The 20,914-nt window shown below is 39.7% G+C and overlaps 1 protein-coding gene across 2 annotated transcripts in view; it reads left to right on the forward strand.

Annotated features, from left to right (window-relative positions):
* The window catches only part of l(2)k09022 (HEAT repeat containing 1 homolog l(2)k09022), a gene marked incomplete at its 5' end in the record, with an annotated part of 169,710 nt that overhangs the window by 22,424 nt on the left and 126,372 nt on the right, over nt 1–20,914 (forward strand). For both annotated transcript variants that reach the window (XM_070098672.1, XM_070098673.1), the window contains 2 exon segments: nt 819–938; nt 18,337–18,511. In XM_070098672.1, coding sequence (XP_069954773.1) covers nt 819–938; nt 18,337–18,511 — 295 coding nt within the window.

Here is a 20,914-nt window from a genome sequence, read left to right on the forward strand (position 1 = left end):
TTCTTACTCTTTTTTATTGATTACTGTTTCTTTTTTAAACAGGTGGTGATGGCTTCAGTTTTATTATTATTATTATTATTATTATTATTTTTTGTTTTTTCAACAAGTCGGCCATCTCCCACCGAGGCAGGATGACCCAAAAAGAAAGAAAATCCCCAAAAAGAAAATACTTTCATCATCATTCAACACTTTCACCTCACTCACACAATCATAATCATTATTATAATTATTATTATTATTATTATTATTTTTTTTTTTTTTTTTTTTCAACAAGTTGGCCATCTCCCACCGAGGCAGGATGACCCAAAAAGAAAGAAAATCCCCAAAAAGAAAATACTTTCATCATCATTCAACACTTTCACCTCACTCACACAATCATAATCATTATTATAATTATTATTATTATTATTATTATTATTATTATTATTATTATTATTATTAAACACATTGGCTGTTTCCCACCGAGACAGGGTGACCCGAAAAAGAAGAAACACTTTCATTATCACTCGCTCCATTACTGTCTTGCCAGAGGCATGCAGATACTATAGTTTCAAAATTGCAACATATCTTCACCCCTCCTTCAGAGTGCAGCTTTGAACTGTAGTATCGGTGCTCCTCTGGCAAGACAGTGATGGAGTGAGTGATAGTGAAAGTGTTTCTTCTATTTTTGGGTCACCCTGCCTCGGTGGGATATGGCCGGTTTGTTGAAAAAAAATTTATACTGTTCTTATAATGCAGTATGCAGTACCAAAATATATAACCCTGTATCATGAGAATAGCAATAGGATGGAAAAAATCTAATAATTTTTGCTTTCCAGGTGGCTTTTTAGTGATTCCTGCACATTTAAGGACCAGAAAAAATCTAAGAAATTTGCAAGACTCGTTCATTGGCTGGAATCCACACCACTGTCATCTTCAGATTCTTTAAAAATCATTTGGTAAGTTTTCAGTAGGTTGGTAGACAGCAACCACCCAGGGAGGTACTACCGTCCTGCCAGGTGACTGAAATGGAAACCTGTAACTGTTTTATGTAATGGTAGGATTGCTGATGTCTTTTTTCTGACTCATAAACACACTGGATAACAGGTATATCTTGCTACTTCTACTTACACTTAGGTCACACTGCACAGGCATGTACATGCATATACAGTGGAACCTCGGCTTACAAATGCCCCACCATGAGAATTTTTCAGGATACGAACAGTCACTCGATCGATTTTTTGCTTCTGGATACGAACGATATTTCAGGATGCGAACTTTCCCCTCAAGGGAGATTCCTTGGTGAGGGGCTCTTGATCAAGGGAATTGGATCTGTGCTCCACTTCCCTAAATTAATAATAATAATAATAATAATCCTAGGTAGTGGGTTGGTAGACAGCAATCGCCCAGGGAGATACTACCGTCCTGCCAGGTGAGTGTAAAACGAAAGCCTGTAATTGTTTTACATGATGGTAGGATTGCTGGTGTCTTTTGTCTGTCTCATAAACATGCAAGATTTCAGGTATGTCTTGCTACTTCTACTTACACTTAGGTCACACTACACATACATGTACAAGCATATATATACACACCCCTCTGGGTTTTCTTCTATTTTCTTTCTAGTTCTTGTTCTTGTTTATTTCCTCTTATCACCATGGGGAAATGGAACAGAATTCTTCCTCCATAAGCCATGCGTGTTGTAAGAGGCGACTAAAATGCTGGGAGCAAGGGGCTAGTAACCCCTACTCCTGTATAAATTACTAAATTTGAAAAGAGAAACTTTTGTTTTTCTTTTTGACCCACCCTGCCTTGGTGGGATACGGCCGGTCTGTTGAAAAAAAAATAATAATTATTATGATTATTTTACTTACGTACTAATAATAATAACAAAAAAGGCACAATACCGTGACTGGAACGATACACAAATAACCCGCACATAAAAGAGAGAAGCTTACGACGACGTTTCAGTCCGACTTGGACCATTTACAAAGTCACACTAACCAGAAGTGGAGCAGGACGGCTATATATAGGCAGGAAGAGGTGGTGGTGGTAGTAGTAGTAGTAGTACAAGAATGGTATATAATACCGACAAGATGAAATTATAAAATTAAGACACATGCGCAACACCCGGGCATCCTTATCGTAGATGTTTCGCCATCCAGCCACTGGATGGCGAAACGTCCACAACAAAGACACCCAGACGCTGCACATGTGTCTTAATTTCATCAGTAGTAGTAGTAGTGGTAGAAGTGGGGGATAAGGAGGACGAGCCAGTCAAATACAAAGGAAGGGGAGCACTGGAAGAGAGCTAGGTGCCCACAGAGGGAGAGCAAGCGCACAGAGGTGCGTGAAAGGGGAAGTGGTGAAATAAATGAAAAAGGAGCAGAAACACAAGACAGAAGAGAGAAAGACAACCCAGAGGAGAAAAAGGAAAGAGGAAAGGGGAAGAGGGAGAAGAAGAAAAAGAAAAAGAAAAATGAGGAGTCAGGTTAAGTTACGGGTGTTCTGAAGTTTGGAGCATTTTACAATGTAGTGGGAGAGGAAGGCATCTACAGAGACGAAGCCAGGGCAAAGATTCATACAAGGAAAGTTGTGTATTAGAGAGGATTCAACTAGACGGCGACTGTTCGAGTTGGAAGTAGGGAAGACAGTTTTAGCAGAAGACCAGTCAATAGGATGGCTATGATCTCTGACGGGACAGAAAAGAGCATTGTTAGTGTCAGCAAGCCTAACACTATTTTTGTGCTCCTTAAGTCTGTCAAAAAGAGATCGACCAGTTTCTCCGAAGTATTGAAGAGGACAAGAGGAGCAAGAAATAGAGTAGACACCAGGAACATCTGTCGAGGGAGGAGAGGTATGAACGAGATTAGTGCGAAGATTGTTAGTCTGGCGGAAGGTAAGCTTGATGTCTAAGGGACGGAGAGAATTGTTGAGATTAGAAAGACCAGAAATGTAGGGAAGGCAGAGGATAGAAGAGTTCCCATGAGTAGAGAGTTTGGGAGAGAAGAAATTACATTTAGCACGTGAGAGGGCTGAGTCTATGAAATGGGAAGGGTAGCCAAGACGGGAAAACGAATTATGAAGAGTGGAAATTTCTGCTGGATGGAACTGAAGATCACAGATGCGGAGGGCACGGAGAAAGAGGGAGATAAGAACACTTTTCTTGACAGGGGAAGCATGATAGGAAAAGTAATGAATGTACATGCCACTGTGCATAGGTTTTCGGTAAACTAATAATAATATATTGCAACAGGCCTGTTGGCCCATATTAGGCAGGTCCTTTACAATCCATCCCATTAACAATATTTGCCCAACTCAATTTTCAATGCTGCCTAAGCATTAAGCTTTGATAATGGTATTTACTCATGTGCAGGTCCCACTCACATCCAATCCCTCTCACTCACATATTTATCCAACACAAATTTGAAACTACCCAAGGTTTTAACCTCAATAACCATACTAGGCAGAGTGTTCCACTGATCAACATAAGAACAGAGGAACACTGCAGCAAGCCTCTTGGCCCATACTAGGCAGGTCCTTCACAGATCCAATCCACTGACAGAATAAACATACCCAAGTAATAAGCGTTGACAATTCTATTTACTCATCTTGACTGTGTGCTAATGGAGTTACAGGAAGCTGACATCAAAGAAATGCTGAACACTGACAATGATGCACCTGTTGTGCATTCCTTGAGTGATGGTGAAATTAGATGAATTGTGATATACAGTGGACCCCCCGTATTCGATATTAATCCGTTCCTGAGAGCTCATCGAATACCGAAAATATCGAAAAGCGAATCAATTTTCCCCATAAGAAATAATGGAAATCAAATTAATCTGTGCAAGACACCCAAAAGTATGAAAAAAAAATTTTTTACCACATGAAATATTAATTTTAATACACACAAACTGAAGAAGACATGCACAGTAACATGACACTTACCTTTATTGAAGATCTGGTGATGATTGATGGGATGGGAGGAGGGGAGAGTGTGGATTGTGTTAGTGTTTAGAAGGGGAATCCCCTTCCATTAGGACTTGAGGTAGCAAGTCCTTTTCTGGGGTTACTTCCCTTCTTCTTTTAATGCCACTAGGACCAGCTTGAGAGTCACTGGACCTCTGTCGCACAACAAATCTGTTCATAGAGCTCTGTACCTCCCGTTCCTTTACGATTTGTCTAAAATGGGCCACAACATTGTCATTGTAATAGTCACCAGCACGGCTTGCAATAGCTGTGTTAGGGTGATTTTCATCCATAAAGGTTTGCACTTCAACCCACTGTGCACACATTTCCTTAATTTTTGAAATAGGCACAATGGATTCCACAACTGGCATAGGCTTCTCAGGGTTAGCCCCAAACTCTTCAAAATTTTTCTTAATTTCCATACTAATTCTCACCCTTTTAACCACAGGGTTGGCACTAGAAGCTTTCTTGGGGCCCATGGTGACTTACTTTGCAGAAACAAGCACCAAAAACATTGATAATATGGATAATATGGAATGTATCCTTAGATGCGTGCACACTGGCTGGCTTGTAAACACTGGCACACACGGGGCAGTTCAGGCCACACGTGGACACGTCTCGTACGAATCGTATCAAATACCGGGTTTTCAATCGGATACCGAGGCAAAATTTTTGAGTTAAAATGCATCAAATACCGGGGGTCCACTGTATAAATGAGCCGTAGAGTTGATATTAGCATCTTATTGAAATATTTTGTTGTGCCTCCTAAGAGCAGGAATTCCACTGGAACGGATTAATGCCATTTCAATTAATTTAAACGAGGAAAATTGACTCGGCATACGAACAAATCGGGATATGAACAGGGTCATGGAACGGATTAAATTCGTGAGCTGAGGTTCCACTGTATATACATACACACACCAAGGCTTTTTCTTCTTTTTCTTAATAGCTCTTGTTCTTCTTTATTTCCTCTATTGTCCATGGGGAAGTGGAAAAGAATCTTTCCTCCGTAAGCCATGTGTGTCGTATGAGGCAGCTTAAATGCCAGGAGCAATGGACTAACAAACCCTTCTCCTATATACATTTACTAAAAGGAGAAGAAGAAAAACTTCATATAACTGGGATGCTTGAATGTGGATGAATGTATTGTGGATAATAAGAAAGAGATGATTGCTAATGTTATGAAAGAAAAAAAGTTGGATGTCCTGGCCCTAAGCAAAACAGAGCTGAAGGGGGTAGAAACAAATGGGATTAAGTCACAAGTATCTGAGAGAGTTAGAGCTAAGGAAGGGGATCAGTTATGGAAGGAGAAGAGGGAATATAAACGTTTAAATTCAAGGATATGTGGATTAAAATAAGGGTCGGATGCTAAAAGTGGGTCATAATAAGCATGTATGCACCTAGAGAAGAGAGGAGTGTAGAGGAGAGAGAGAGATTTTGGGAGATATTAAGCAAACATATAGGAACCTTTGAACCAAGTAAGAGAGTAATTGTGGTAGGGGACCCAAATACTACAGTATGAGAAGCATTTAGAGAGGATGTGGTATGTAAGTTTGGGGTGCCTGGTGTAAGTGATATTGGTAGCCCTTTGATTGAACTTTGTATAGAAAGGGGTTTAGTTACAGGTAATACATATTTTAAGAACAAGAGGATAAATAAGTATACAAGACATGATATAGGGCATAATGACAGTAGTTTGTTGGGCTACTTATTAGTAGATAAAAGACTTGAATAGGCTTCAGGATGTACATGTTTATAGAGGGGCCACAGATATATCAGATCACTTTTTAGTTGTAGTTACAGTGAGAGTAATAGGTAGATGGGATACAAGGAAAATAGAAGCAGCAAGTAAGAGAGAGGTGAAGGTTTATAAACTAAAAGAAGAGGCAGTTAGGGTAAGATATAAACAACTGTTGGAGGATAGATGGGCTAGTGAGAGAATTAGGTAATGGAGTCAAAGATGTATGGGGTAGGTTTAAGACTGTAGTGTTAGAATGCTCAGCAGAAGATTGTGGTTACAGGAAAGTGGGTGTGGGAGGGAAGAAGAGCGATAGCTGGAATGATGATGTAAAGAGTAGTAAGGGAGACAAAGTTAGCATATGAGAGATTTTTAGAAAGTAGAAGTGATGCAAGGAGGGAAGAGTATATGGAGAGAAAAAGAGAGGTTAAGAGAGTGGTGAGGCAATGTAAAAAGAGAGCAAATGAGAGAGTGGGTTAGATGTTATCAACAAATTTTGTTGAAAATAAGAAAAAGTTTTGGAGTGAGATTAATAAGTTGAGGAAGCCTAGGGAACAACTGAATTTGACAGTTAAAAATAGGAGTGGAGAGTTATTAAATGGAGATTTAGAGGTATTGGGAAGATGGAGGAAATATTTTGAGGAATTGTTAAATGTTGATGAAGATAGGGATCTGTGATTTCGTGTTTAGGGCAAGGAGGAATAATATCTTGTAGGAGTGAGGAAGAGCCAGTTGTGAGTGTGGGGGAAGTTCGTGAGGCAGTGGGTAGAATGAAAGTGGGTAAGGCAGCTGGAATTGATGGGATAAAGATAGAAATGTTAAAAGCAGGTGGGGATATAGTTTTGGAGTGGTTGGTGCTAATATTTAATAAATGCATGGAAGAGGGTAAGGTACCTAGGGACTGGCAGAGAGCATTCATAGTTCCTTTGTATAAAATCAAAGGGACAAAAGAGAGTGCAAAAATTATAGGGGAATAAATCTGTTGAGTATACCTGGTAAAGTGTATGGTAGTGTCATTATTGAAAGAATTAAGAGTAAGACAGAGAGTAGGATAGCAGATGAACAAGGCGGCTTTAGGAAAGGTAGGTGGTGTGTGTAGACCAAGTGTTTACAGTGAAACATACAGGTGAATAGTAAATACGGGTAAATAAGGGTAAAGAGGTTTTTGTGGCATATATGAATTTGTAAAAGGCACATGACAGGGTGGATAGAGGGGCAATGTGGCAGATGTTGCAGGTGTATGGAATAGGAGGTAAGTTACTGAAAGCAGTGAAGAGTTTTTACGAGGATAGTGAGACTCAGGTTATAGAATGTAGGAGAGATTATTTCCCAGTAAAAGTAGGCCTTAGACAAGGATGTGTAATGTTACTGTGGTTGTTCAATATATTTATAGATAGGGGTTGTAAGAGAAGTGAATGCAAGGGTCTTGGCAAGAGGTGTGGGGTTAAAAAATAAAAAATCTATTACAAAGTGGGAGTTGTCAAAGTTGCTTTTTGCTGATGACACTGCTTTTGGGAGATTCTGAAGAGAAGTTGCAGAGGTTGGTGGATAAATTTGGTAAGGTATGTAAAAGAAGAAAATTAAAAGTGAATATAGGAAAGAGTAAGGTGATGAGGATAACAAAAAAGATTAGGTGATGAAAGTATGGATATCAGGTTGGAGGGAGAGAGTATGGAGGAGGGGAATGTATTCAGATCAAACCATACCCCCGGCCGGGATTGAACCCGCGGTCATAGAGTCTCAAAACTCCAGCCTGTCGCGTTAGTAATGTATTCAGATATTTAGGAGTGGATGTGTCAGCAGATGGGTCTATGAAGGATGATGTGAATCATAGAATTGATGAGGGGAAAAGGGTGAGTGGTGCACTGAGGAGTCTGTGGAGACAAAGAACTTTGTCCATGGAAGCAAAGAGGAGAATTTATGAGAATGTAGTTATACCAACACTCTTATATGGGTGTGAAGCATCGGTGGTGAATGTTGCAGCGAGGAGAAGGCTGGAGGCAGTAGAGATGTCATGTCTGAGGGCAATGTGTGGTGTGAATATAATGCAGAGAATTCTTTTTTTTTTTTTTCAACACGTCAGCTATCTCCCACCGAGGCAGGGTGACCCAAAAAGAAAGAAAATCCCCAAAAAGAAAATACTTTCATCATCATTCAACACTTTCACATCACTCACACATAATCACTGTTTTTGCAGAGGTGCTCAGAATACAACAGTTTAGAAGTATATACGTATAAAAATACACAATATATTCCTGCAAGCTGCCAATATCCCAAACCCCTCCATTAGAGTGCAGGCATTGTACTTCCCATTTCCAGGACTCAGGTCCGGTTATATAAAATAACCAGTTTCCCTGAATTTCTTCACAAATATTACCCTGCTCACACTCCAACAGCTTGTCAGGTCCCAAATACCATTTGTCTCCATTCACTCCTATCTAACATGCTCACGCACGCTTGCTGGAAGTCCAAACCCCTTCCCCACAACACCTCCTTTTCCTCCTCCCTCCAACCTTTTCGAGGACGACCCCTACCCTGCCTTCCTTCCACTACAGATATATACGCTCTCCATGTCATTCTACTTTGATCCATTCTCTCTGAATGACCAAACCACCTCACAAACCCTCTTCAGCCCTCTGACTAATACTTTTATTAACTCCACACCTCCTAATTTACACACTCCGAATTTTCTGCATAATATTCACACCACACATTGCCCTTAGACAGGACATCTCCACTGCCTCCAACTGTCTCCTCGCTGCAGCATTTACAACCCAAGCTTCACACCAATATACGAGTGTTGGTACTACTATACTTTCGTACATTCCCTTCTTTGCCTCCATAGATAACATTTTTTGCCTCCACATATACCTCAATGCACCACTCACCTTTTTTCCTTCATCAATTCTATGATTAACCTCATCCTTCATAACTACATCCGCTGACACGTCAGCTCCCAAATATCTGAAAACATTCACTTCTTCCATACTCCTCCCCAATTTGATATCCAATTTTTCTCTATCTAAATAATTTGATACCCTCATCACCTTACTCTTTTCTATGTTCACTTTCAACTTGCTACCTTTACACACACTCCCAAATTCGTCCACTAACCTTTGCAATTTTTCTTTAGAATCTCCCATAAGCACAGTATCATCAGCAAAAAGTAACTGTGTCACTTCCCATTTTGTATTTAATTCCCCATAATTTAATCCCACCCCTCTCCCAAACACCCTAGCATTTACTTCTTTTACATCCCCATCTATAAATATATTAAACAACCATGGTGACATTACACATCCCTGTCTAAGACCTACTTTTACCAGGAAGTAGTCTCCCTCTCTTCTTCACACCCTAACCTGAGCCTCACTATCCTCATAAAAACTCTTTACAGCATTTAGTAACTTACCACTTATTCCATATACTTGCAACATCTGCCACATTGCTCTCCTATCCACTCTATCATATACTTTTTCTAAATCCATAAATGCAATAAAAACTTCCCTACCTTTATCTAAATACTGTTCACATATATGCTTCAATGTAAACACTTGATCTACAAATCCCCTACCCACTCTGAAGCCTCCCTGCTCATCCGCAATCCTACATTCTGTCTTACCTCTAATTCTTTCAATTATAACCCTACCGTATACTTTTCCTGGTATACTCAGTAAACTTATTGCTCTATAATTTTTACAGTCTCTTTTGTCCCCTTTCCCTTTACATAAAGGGACTATACATGCTCTCCGCCAATCCCTAGGTACCTTCCCCTCTTTCATACATTTATTAAACAAAAGTACCAACCATTCCAATAATATATCCCCCCCTGCTTTTAACATTTCTGTCATGATCCCATTAGTTCCAGCTGCTTTACCCCCTTTCATTCTACGTAATGCCTAACGTACCTCCACCACACTTACATTCTGCTCTTCTTCACTCCTAAAAGATGGTATACCTCCCTGGCCAGTGCATGAAATTACTGCCTCCCTTCCTCAACATTTAAAAGTTCCTCAAAATATTCTCGCCATCTACCTAATACCTCCCTCTCCCCATCTACTAACTCCCCTACTCTGTTTTTAACTGACAAATCTATACTTTCCCTAGGCTTTCTTAACTTGTTTAACTCACTCCAAAATTTTTTCTTATTTTCATTAAAATTTCTTGACAGTGCCTCTCCCACTCTTTCATCTGCTCTCCTTTTGCACTCTCTCACCACTCTCTTCACCTTTCTTTTACTCTCCATATACTCTGCTCTTCTTATAACACTTCTGCTTTGTTAAAGCCTCTCGTAAGCTACCTTTTTCTCTTTTTTCACACCCTTTACTTCATCATTCCACCAATCACTCCTCTTTCCTCCTGCCCCCACCCTCCTATAACCACAAACTTCTGCCCCACATTCTAATACTGTATTTTTAAAACTATTCCAACCTTCTTCAACCCCCCCCCCACCCCCCACTACTCATCTTTGCACTAGCCCACTTTTCTGCCAATAGTCGCTTATATCTCGCCCGAACTTCCTCCTCCCTTAGTTTATACACTTTCACCTCCCTCTTACTTGTTGTTGCCACCTTCCTCTTTTCCCATCTACCTCTTACTCTAACTGTAGCTACAACTAAATAATGATCCGATATATCAGTTGCCCCTCTATAAACATGTACATCCTGGAGCCTACCCATCAACCTTTTATCCACCAATACATAATTTAACAAACTACAGTGGACCCCCGCATACCGTTGGCATCACATAACGTTTAATCCGCATACCGCTCGCTTTTATTGCAAAAATTTTGCCTCGCATACCGCTCAAAAACCCACTCACCGCTGTTCGTCCGAGACGCGTCCAATGTGCGCCCTTAGCCAGCCTCACATGTGCCGCCGGTGGCATTGTTTACCAGCCAGCCTCCGCGGTAACATCCAAGCATACAATCGGAACATTTCGTATTATTACAGTGTTTTTGGTGATTTTATCTGCAAAATAAGTGACCATGGGCCCCAAGAAAGCTTCTAGTGCCAACCCTACAGCAATAAGGGTGAGAATTACTATAGAGATGAAGAAAGAGATCATTGATAAGTATGAAAGTGGAGTGCGTGTCGCCGACCTGGCCAGGTTGTACAAGAAACCCAAATCAACCATCGCTACTATTGTGGGCAACAGAAAGGCAATCAAGGAAGCTGTTCTTGCCAAAGGTTTAACTGTGTTTTCGAAACAGAGATCGCAAGTGATGGAAGATGTTGAGAGACTCTTATTGGTGTGGATAAATGAAAAACAGCTAGCAGGAGATAGCGTCTCTCAAGCGATCATAAGCGAAAAGGCTAGGAAGTTGCATGAGGATTTAATTAAAAAAATGCCTGCAACTAGTGATGATGTGAGTGAATTTAAGGCCAGCAAAGGTTGGTTTGAGAGATTTAAGAAGCGTAGTGGCATACATAGTGTGATAAGGCATGGTGAGGCTGCCAGTTCGGACCACAAAGCAGCTGAAAAATATGTGCAGGAATTCAAGGAGTACATAGACAGTGAAGGACTGAAACCTGAACAAGTGTTTAATTGTGATGAAACAGGCCTGTTTTGGAAGAAAATGCCAAGCAGGACCTACATTACTCAGGAGGAAAAGGCACTCCCAGGACATAAGCCTATGAAAGACAGGCTTACTTTGTTGATGTGTTCCAATGCTACTGGTGATTGCAAAGTGAAGCCTTTATTAGTGTATCACTTTGAAACTCCCAGACCGTTCAGGCAAAAGAATGTCCTCAAGGAGAATTTGTGTGTGCTGTGGAGGGCAAACAGTAAGGCATGGGTCACTAGGGACTTTTTCTATGACTGGTTACACCATGCATTTGCCCCCAATGTGAAAGATTACCTAACTGAAAAGAAATTAGAACTTAAGTGCCTCCTGGTGTTAGACAATGCCCCTGGTCATCCTACAGATGTGGCAGAGCGACTTTATGGGGACATGAAATTCATTAAGGTGAAGTTTTTGCCTCCTAATACCACTCCTCTCCTGCAGCCCATGGACCAGCAGGTTATTGCAAACTTCAAAAAACTGTACACAAAAGCTCTGTTTGAAAGGTGCTTTGTAGTGACCTCAGAAACTCAACTGACTCTAAGAGAGTTTTGGAGAGAGCACTTTAATATCCTCAATTGTGTAAACCTTATAGGTAAGGCTTGGGAGGGAGTGACTAAGAAGACCTTGAACTCTGCTTGGAAGAAACTGTGGCCAGAATGTGTAGACAAAAGGGATTTTGAAGGGTTTGAGGCTAACCCTGAGAGGATTATGCCAGTTGAGGAATCCATTGTGGCATTGGGAAAGTCCTTGGGGTTGGAGGTTAGTGGGGAGGATGTGGAAGAGTTGGTGGAGGAGGACAATGAAGAACTAACCACTGATGAGCTGATAGATCAACTTCAACAGCAAGAGGCCATACCTGAGGAAACTGGTTCAGAGGAGGGGAGAGAGAAATTGAAGAATTTGCCTACTACAAAGATTAAGGAAATCTGTGCAATGTGGCTGAAAGTGCAAACCTTTATGGATGAGAATCACCCTCACACAGCTATTGCAAGCCGTGCTGGTGATTATTACACTGACAATGTTGTGAAACACTTTAGGGAAGTCATAAAGGAACGAGAGGTACAGGCCACTATGGACAGATATGTTGTGCGAAAGAAGTCCAGTGACTCTGAAGCTGGTCCTAGTGGCATTAAAAGAAGAAGGGAAGTAACCCCAGAAAAGGACTTGCCACCTCAAGTCTTACTGGAAGGGGATTCCCCTTCTAAACACTAACACTCTCTCTCCCCTCCTCCCATCCCATCAATCATCACCAGATCTTCAATAAAAGTAAGTGTCATGTAATTGTGCATGCCTTTTTCAGTTTGTGTGTATTAAAATTAACATTTCATGTGGTAAAATTTTTTTTTTTTCATACTTTTGGGTGTCTTGCACGGATTAATTTGATTTCCATTATTTCTTATGGGGAAAATTCATTCGCATGCTGATCATTTCGCATAACAATGAGCCCTCACATGGATTAAAATCGCTATGCGGGGGTCCACTGTACTTTCATTACATGCTACATCATACCTTGTATATTTATTTATCCTCTTTTTCATAAAATGTGTATTACTTATTACCAAATTTCTTTCTACACATAGCTCAATTAAAGGCTCCCCATTTACATTTACCCCTGGCATCCCAAATTTACCTACTACTCCCTCTATAACATTTTTACCCACTTTAGCATTGAAATCCCCAACCACCATTACTCTCACACTTGATTCAAAACTCCCCACGCATTCACTCAACATTTCCCAGAATCTCTCTCTCTCCTCTACACTTCTCTCTTCTCCAGGTGCATACACGCTTACTATAACCCACTTTTCACATCCAATCTTAATTTTACTCCACATAATCCTTGAATTTATACATTTGTAGTCCCTCTTTTCCTGCCATAGCTTATCCTTCAACATTATTGCTACTCCTTCTTTAGCTCTAACTCTATTTGAAACCCCTGACCTAATCCCATTTATTCCTCTCCATTGAAACTCTCCCACCCCCTTCAGCTTTGTTTCACTTAAAGCCAGGACATCCAGTTTCTTCTCATTCATAACATCCACAATCATCTCTTTCTTATCATTTGCACAACATCCACGCACATTCAGACTTCCCACTTTGACAATTTTCTTCTTATTCTTTTTAGTAATCTTTACAGGAAAAGGGGTTACTAGCCCATTGTTCCCGGCATTTTAGTTGACTTTTACAACACGCATGGCTTACGGAGGAAAGATTCTTATTCCACTTCCCCATGGATATAAAAGGAAAAGTAATAAGACCAAGAACTATTAAGATAAAATCAAAGAAAACTCAGATGATTGTGTATAAATAAACGTGTACATGTATGTGTAGTGTGACCTAAGTGTAAGTAGAAGTAGCAAGACATGCCTGTAATCTTGCATATTTATGAGACAGACAAAAGACACCAGCAATCCTACCATCATGTAAAACAATTACAGGCTTTCGTTTTACACTCACTTGGCAGGACGGTAGTACCTCCCTGGGTGGTTGCTGTCTACCAACCTACTACCTTATTATTATTATTATTATTATTATTATTACAGGTCTCCCTCAACATTCACGTTTTCAACTTTCACGGGCTTCACACATTCGCGAATTCCCAACCACCAAATTCCCAGCCACCAAATTCCCAGCCGCCAAATCATATTTAAGTTTCCCGCCACCTGCGAGTCCCTACTACCCTCCCTCCGACCCCCGCAACTGGCAGCCAGCCTTCCCACCACTTAGTGTGGTGAGTGTTTTGTTTGTTCATTATTTGCTATTAAACTACAGTATAAATAATGTAAACCCATTCATGACTGCATATTGGAATGGCTATTCGGACAGGTATTAGACGGTGACATCATGTGTTTACTCTTGAGCACTGCAAAAAATTAAACATTTCTGCTACAGCTAATAATAACAATAGTAATAATAATTTTTATTATTATTATTATCACACTGGCCGATTCCCACCAAGGCAGGGTGGCCCGAAAAAGAAAAACTTTCACCATCATTCACTCCATCACTGTCTTGCCAGAAGGGTGCTTTACACTACAGTTTTTAAACTGCAACATTAACACCCCTCCTTCAGAGTGCAGGCACTGTACTTCCCATCTCCAGGACTCAAGTCCGGCCTGCCGGTTTCCCTGAACCCCTTCATAAATGTTACTTTGCTCACACTCCAACAGCACGTCAAGTATTAAAAACCATTTGTCTCTATTCACTCCTATCAAACACGCTCACGCATACCTGCTGGAAGTCCAAGCCCCTCGCACACAAAACCTCCTTTACCCCCTCTCTCCAACCTTTCCTAGGCCGACCCCTACCCCGCCTTCCTTCCACTACAGACTGATACACTCTTGAAGTCATTCTGTTTCGCTCCATTCTCTCTACATGTCCGAACCACCTCAACAACCCTTCCTCAGCCCTCTGGACAACAGTTTTGGTAATCCCGCACCTCCTCCTAACTTCCAAACTACGAATTCTCTGCATTATATTCACACCACACATTGCCCTCAGACATGACATCTCCACTGCCTCCAGCCTTCTCCTCGCTGCAACATTCATCACCCATGCTTCACACCCATATAAGAGCGTTGGTAAAACTATACTCTCATACATTCCCCTCTTTGCCTCCAAGGACAAAGTTCTTTGTCTCCACAGACTCCTAAGTGCACCACTCACTCTTTTTCCCTCATCAATTCTATGATTCACCTCATCTTTCATAGACCCATCCGCTGACACGTCCACTCCCAAATATCTGAATACATTCACCTCCTCCATACACTCTCCCTCCAATCTGATATTCAATCTTTCATCACCTAATCTTTTTGTTATCCTCATAACCTTACTCTTTCCTGTATTCACCTTTAATTTTCTTCTTTTGCACACCCTACCAAATTCATCTACCAATCTCTGCAACTTCTCTTCAGAATCTCCCAAGAGCACAGTGTCATCAGCAAAGAGCAGCTGTGACAACTCCCACTTTGTGTGTGATTCTTTATCTTTTAACTCCACGCCTCTTGTCAAGACCCTCGCATTTACTTCTCTTACAACCCCATCTATAAATATATTAAACAACCACGGTGACATCACACATCCTTGTCTAAGGCCTACTTTTACTGGGAAATAATTTCCCTCTTTCCTACATACTCTAACTTGAGCCTCACTATCCTCGTAAAAACTCTTAACTGCTTTCAGTAACCTACCTCCTACACCATACACTTGCAACATCTGCCACATTGCCCCCCTATCCACCCTGTCATACGCCTTTTCCAAATCCATAAATGCCACAAAGACCTCTTTAGCCTTATCTAAATACTGTTCACTTATATGTTTCACTGTAAACACCTGGTCCACACACCCCCTACCTTTCCTAAAGCCTCCTTGTTCATCTGCTATCCTATTCTCCGTCTTACTCTTAATTCTTTCAATAATAACTCTACCATACACTTTACCAGGTATACTCAGCAGACTTATCCCCCTATAATTTTTGCACTCTCTTTTATCCCCTTTGCCTTTATACAGAGGAACTATGCATGCTCTCTGCCAATCCCTAGGCACCTTACCCTCTTCCATACATTTATTAAATAATTGCACCAACCACTCCAAAACTATATCCCCACCTGCTTTTAACATTTCTACCTTTATCCCATCAATCCCGGCTGCCTTACCCCCTTTCATTTTACCTACTGCCTCACGAACTTCCCCCACACTCACAACTGGCTCTTCCTCACTCCTACAAGATGTTATTCCTCCTTGTCCTATACACGAAATCACAGCTTCCCTATCTTCATCAACATTTAACAATTCCTCAAAATATTCCCTCCATCTTCCCAATACCTCTAACTCTCCATTTAATAACTCTCCTCTCCTATTTTTAACTGACAAATCCATTTGTTCTCTAGACTTTCTTAACTTGTTAATCTCACTCCAAAACTTTTTCTTATTTTCAACAAAATTTGTTGATAACATCTCACCCACTCTCTCATTTGCTCTCTTTTTACATTGCTTCACCACTCTCTTAACCTCTCTCTTTTTCTCCATATACTCTTCCCTCCTTGCATCACTTCTACTTTGTAAAAACTTCTCATATGCTAACTTTTTCTCCCTTACTACTCTCTTTACATCATCATTCCACCAATCGCTCCTCTTCCCTCCCGCACCCACTTTCCTGTAACCACAAACTTCTGCTGAACACTCTAACACTACATTTTTAAACCTACCCCATACCTCTTCGACCCCATTGCCTATGCTCTCATTAGCCCATCTATCCTCCAATAGCTGTTTATATCTTTCCCTAACTGCCTCCTCTTTTAGTTTATAAACCTTCACCTCTCTCTTCCCTGATGCTTCTATTCTCCTTGTATCCCATCTACCTTTTACTCTCAGTGTAGCTACAACTAGAAAGTGATCTGATATATCTGTGGCCCCTCTATAAACATGTACATCCTGAAGTCTACTCAACAGTCTTTTATCTACCAATACATAATCCAACAAACTACTGTCATTTCGCCCTACATCATATCTTGTATACTTATTTATCCTCTTTTTCTTAAAATATGTATTACCTACAACTAAACCCCTTTCTATACAAAGTTCAATCAAAGGGCTCCCATTATCATTTACACCTGGCACCCCAAACTTACCTACCACACCCTCTCTAAAAGTTTCTCCTACTTTAGCATTCAGGTCCCCTACCACAATTACTCTCTCACTTGATTCAAAGGCTCCTATACATTCACTTAACATCTCCCAAAATCTCTCTCTCTCCTCTGCATTCCTCTCTTCTCCAGGTGCATACACGCTTATTATGACCCACTTCTCGCATCCAACCTTTACTTTAATCCACATAATTCTTGAATTTACACATTCATATTCTCTTTTCTCCTTCCATAACTGATCATTTAACATTACTGCTACCCCTTCCTTTGCTCTAACTCTCTCAGATACTCCAGATTTAATCCCAATAATAATAATAATAATAATAATAATAATAATAAATATGATATAATTGAAGAAGGAAATTGTACAAATATACGAGGGAATGGTTGACACATTGTCAGTGTGACTTTGTTTATGCTGGAGTGAACATTAGTCTCCCTGCTCTTCCAAACATTTCACAATAATTCATTGTGTTTGGTGCTTGTAGATTGAGTGTGACTGGAGTGGTAGAGGCAGTGATTGAGGCAATGGTATTTAATAACATACATGTTAATAATAATACATGTTTTTAATAATATGTACTATTATTATTTATAACATATATTTTATTAAATACCACTGCCTCAACCGCTGAATTATTGTGAAATGTTTGGAAGTTCAGGGAGACTAATGTTCACTCCAGCATGAACAAAGTCACACTGACGATGTGTCAACCACTCCCTCGTATTTTTGTACAATTTCCTTCTTCAATTATATCGTATTTATTATTATTATTATTACTATTGTTATTGTTAGCAATAGCAGAAATGTTCGATTCTTTGCTGTGTTCAAGAGTAAACACATGATGTCACCATCTAATACCTTTCCTAATAGCCATTCCAATATGCAGTCATGAATGGGTTTACATTATTTATTCTGTAGTTTAATAGCAAATAATGAACAAACAAAACACTCACCACACTGAGTGGTGGGAGGGCTGGCTGCCAGTTGCAAGGGTCGGAGGGAGGGTAGTAGGGACTCGCAGTGGTGGAGGCATTGGTGGAAGCAGTGGTGGAGTCTGTGGTATTTAATAACATACATGTTAATAACATACATGTTATTAAATAACATGCGTTATTAAAGCATAACATGTATATATTTAGTACAATTTACAACGTTTTCATGTATTTTATGATTATTCATGGTTCAACAAGTTAAGGAAGTAGTATTGTAATATATTTCCCTACAATATATTGGGGCACCAAACATTCATGGTTTTTCAACATTCCCGAGGCTCTTGATCCCTTAACCCTCGCGAATGTTGAGGGAGACCTGTATTATTATTATTATTATTATTATTATTATTATTATTATTATTATTATTGTTGTTGTTGTTGTTGTTTATATATGGTATGACATAGTTAAACTTGTCTCCTAAAGTTTATTATGAATTTGTTATCCTCAGGTCCTTGTTTGAGGCTGTGAAAAACAATTACCAAGCTTTAGTATCTTTGAAATCACTAAAACTTGCAAGAGCATTGGGTGGGCTAGAGGCAAGCCACCCACAAGGACACAGTCAGGCTATGGCTCGTATGGTGAACTTGGATAACAACTCATCAACTGGGAAGAAATATGAGGCGGTAATAATAATTTTGTGTTTATTGATCTGTCAGTTTTTCAGTTTATTTCCTTGATACCTTTTTCATTTCTTTTTTTCAGGAAACTTTTTACAATGGACACCTAAGAAGTCTTTCTTGAGTATTGCAATTGCCTTTGATAAATGAGGTCTTGTTAGTCCTTGGAATACTCACAAAAAAATCCCTGAAAGCTGTCTTGGTTATCACAAAAATGATTGTCATTACCTTCCACTAGGAAGAATAAACTTCTGAATAGAATGAGAAATCTTCCTCAATATATATATACTGTTGGGAAAGTAGAAGAAAGGTACAGTAAAAAAGACAAAACACTAAAAAAGGCAAAAAGACAATGGAAAAATAGTACATTATGTACTCTCATAATGAACATAGCCTGTGTGATTAAATATTAAGAACATCTGGCAGGAGAGGGATCCAAGAGTCATTATGGGAAAGTGATAGTCACAGGAAGATTATATAAATGAAATCTTAAGAAATTCTTATGCTTTACTGTCAAATACAGTAGGGCCCCGCTTTACGGCATTTCACTTTATGGCGTTCCGCTAATACGGTCATTTCAAATTATGACCAAAACTCGCTATACGGCTCCCCCCACCTGACTTTCTAATACGGTCACCGTGCCCCACCCTGTTTGTTTACATTCTCCGTGAGCTCAGTAAGCACTAAGTCTCTCCATTTTGTCTGGAAACTCCAAAATTTCAAATGTTTTTAAAAGTTATTTCATATTTTGTATATACTCTGATAATTATACTTATGTATACCTGTACCTAAATAAACTTACATACTGTGCTGGCGTGCAGGTACACATTAAAATCGGTCAGTGTCTTATGTCTCCAGACGTCATATTAGTAATAATAATAATCATCGAGTCATTTAAATGTCGTATATTACGTTAATATACACATTTTCATTAATCTATCTATGATATTTTTTTCAAAATTATATAATAAACACGATGCATAACATATAAATAAGATAAATACACCCCTCAGTAGAATAAATAAACATAAATGTGAGATGTGGTAGCAGACGACTTGCACAAGTGACGCCATATTAGAAATGATAATAATAATAATAACAATACTCACTGAGTCTCATTAAATGTCGTATATTACGTTGATATACACATTTTCATTAATCCATCCATGATATTTTTTTCAAAATTATATAATAAACACGATACATAACATAAAAAGATGATAAATACACCCCACAATAGAATAAATAAACATAAATATAAGATGTGGGAGCCAGATAACTTGTACAAGTGACGGCAAGAATAACATTTTCTCTAATCTAACATAAGAGAAAATGTGTTACTGGGGGTAACTAGAAAATTATTCCTTTCGTATGTATGTAAGTAAGTTTATTCAGGTATGACTTAAGAAATCGTAATGACACGATTGCAAACAAACCATACCCCCGGCCGGGATTGAACCCGCGGTCATAGAGTCTCAAAACTCCAGCCCGTCGCGTTAGCCACTAGACCAGCTAGCCACAATAAGATTCATCCAACTAGGTAAATTTCTACACCATAGGAAGGTTAGCACAGGCACCACTGTGACCACAAATGCTAGTTTTTACAGACGAATCTCTAGCTAGAGTTCGTCACGGCCACGCTAGCTAGAGATTCGTCTGTAAAAACTTGCATTTGTGGTCACAGAGGTGCCTGTGCTAACCTTCCTATGGTGTAGAAATATACCTAGTTGGCTGAATCTTATTGTGGCTAGCTGGTCTAGTGGCTAACGCGACGGGCTGGAGTTTTGAGACTCTATGACCGCGGGTTCAATCCCGGCCGGGGGTATGGTTTATTCAGGTATACACAAATACAGTTACATAGATTATCATACATAACAACATATGTGTAGAGAACCTAGGATAACCCAAAAAAGTCAGTGTGACTTATTTCCATTGCCTTCACTCAGAGCTTCATTTCTTCTCAAAATGATGTTACATGAGAATGGGAGTGTTCTTCTTTATTAATTCTACCGTATCAATGTAGAGACAACCTGTACACAATGTAACTTGTACACAAACCAGACGTGTACACTTTGTTTACAAAACTTATGTTCGCCTGGTTTGTTTACATAACTCTGCGCCTGTCCCCTCTCATGTACTCATTCTTTCTCTCTCCCATTTATTCGTTTTATCTCATTTACTTACTCCTGACCCTACATTAAGACTACAAATATTTTAAGGTAAGTAATGAGTGAACTGTATATACATTTTATCGCTCTGGGATGCTTAAATATCATAGAATATATGTGTGGGTGGGTTGGCCTGGTATGGTAGCCCGGCTGACTACCATACATACCACACTTGATTTTTTACAATAAATACTACTCATCTCACCCTATATTTTAAGGTAAGTAATGAGTGAACTGTATA

The sequence above is a fragment of the Cherax quadricarinatus genome, chromosome 63 (assembly GCF_038502225.1).
Source record: "Cherax quadricarinatus isolate ZL_2023a chromosome 63, ASM3850222v1, whole genome shotgun sequence".
Classification (NCBI taxonomy): Eukaryota; Metazoa; Arthropoda; class Malacostraca; order Decapoda; family Parastacidae; genus Cherax; species Cherax quadricarinatus.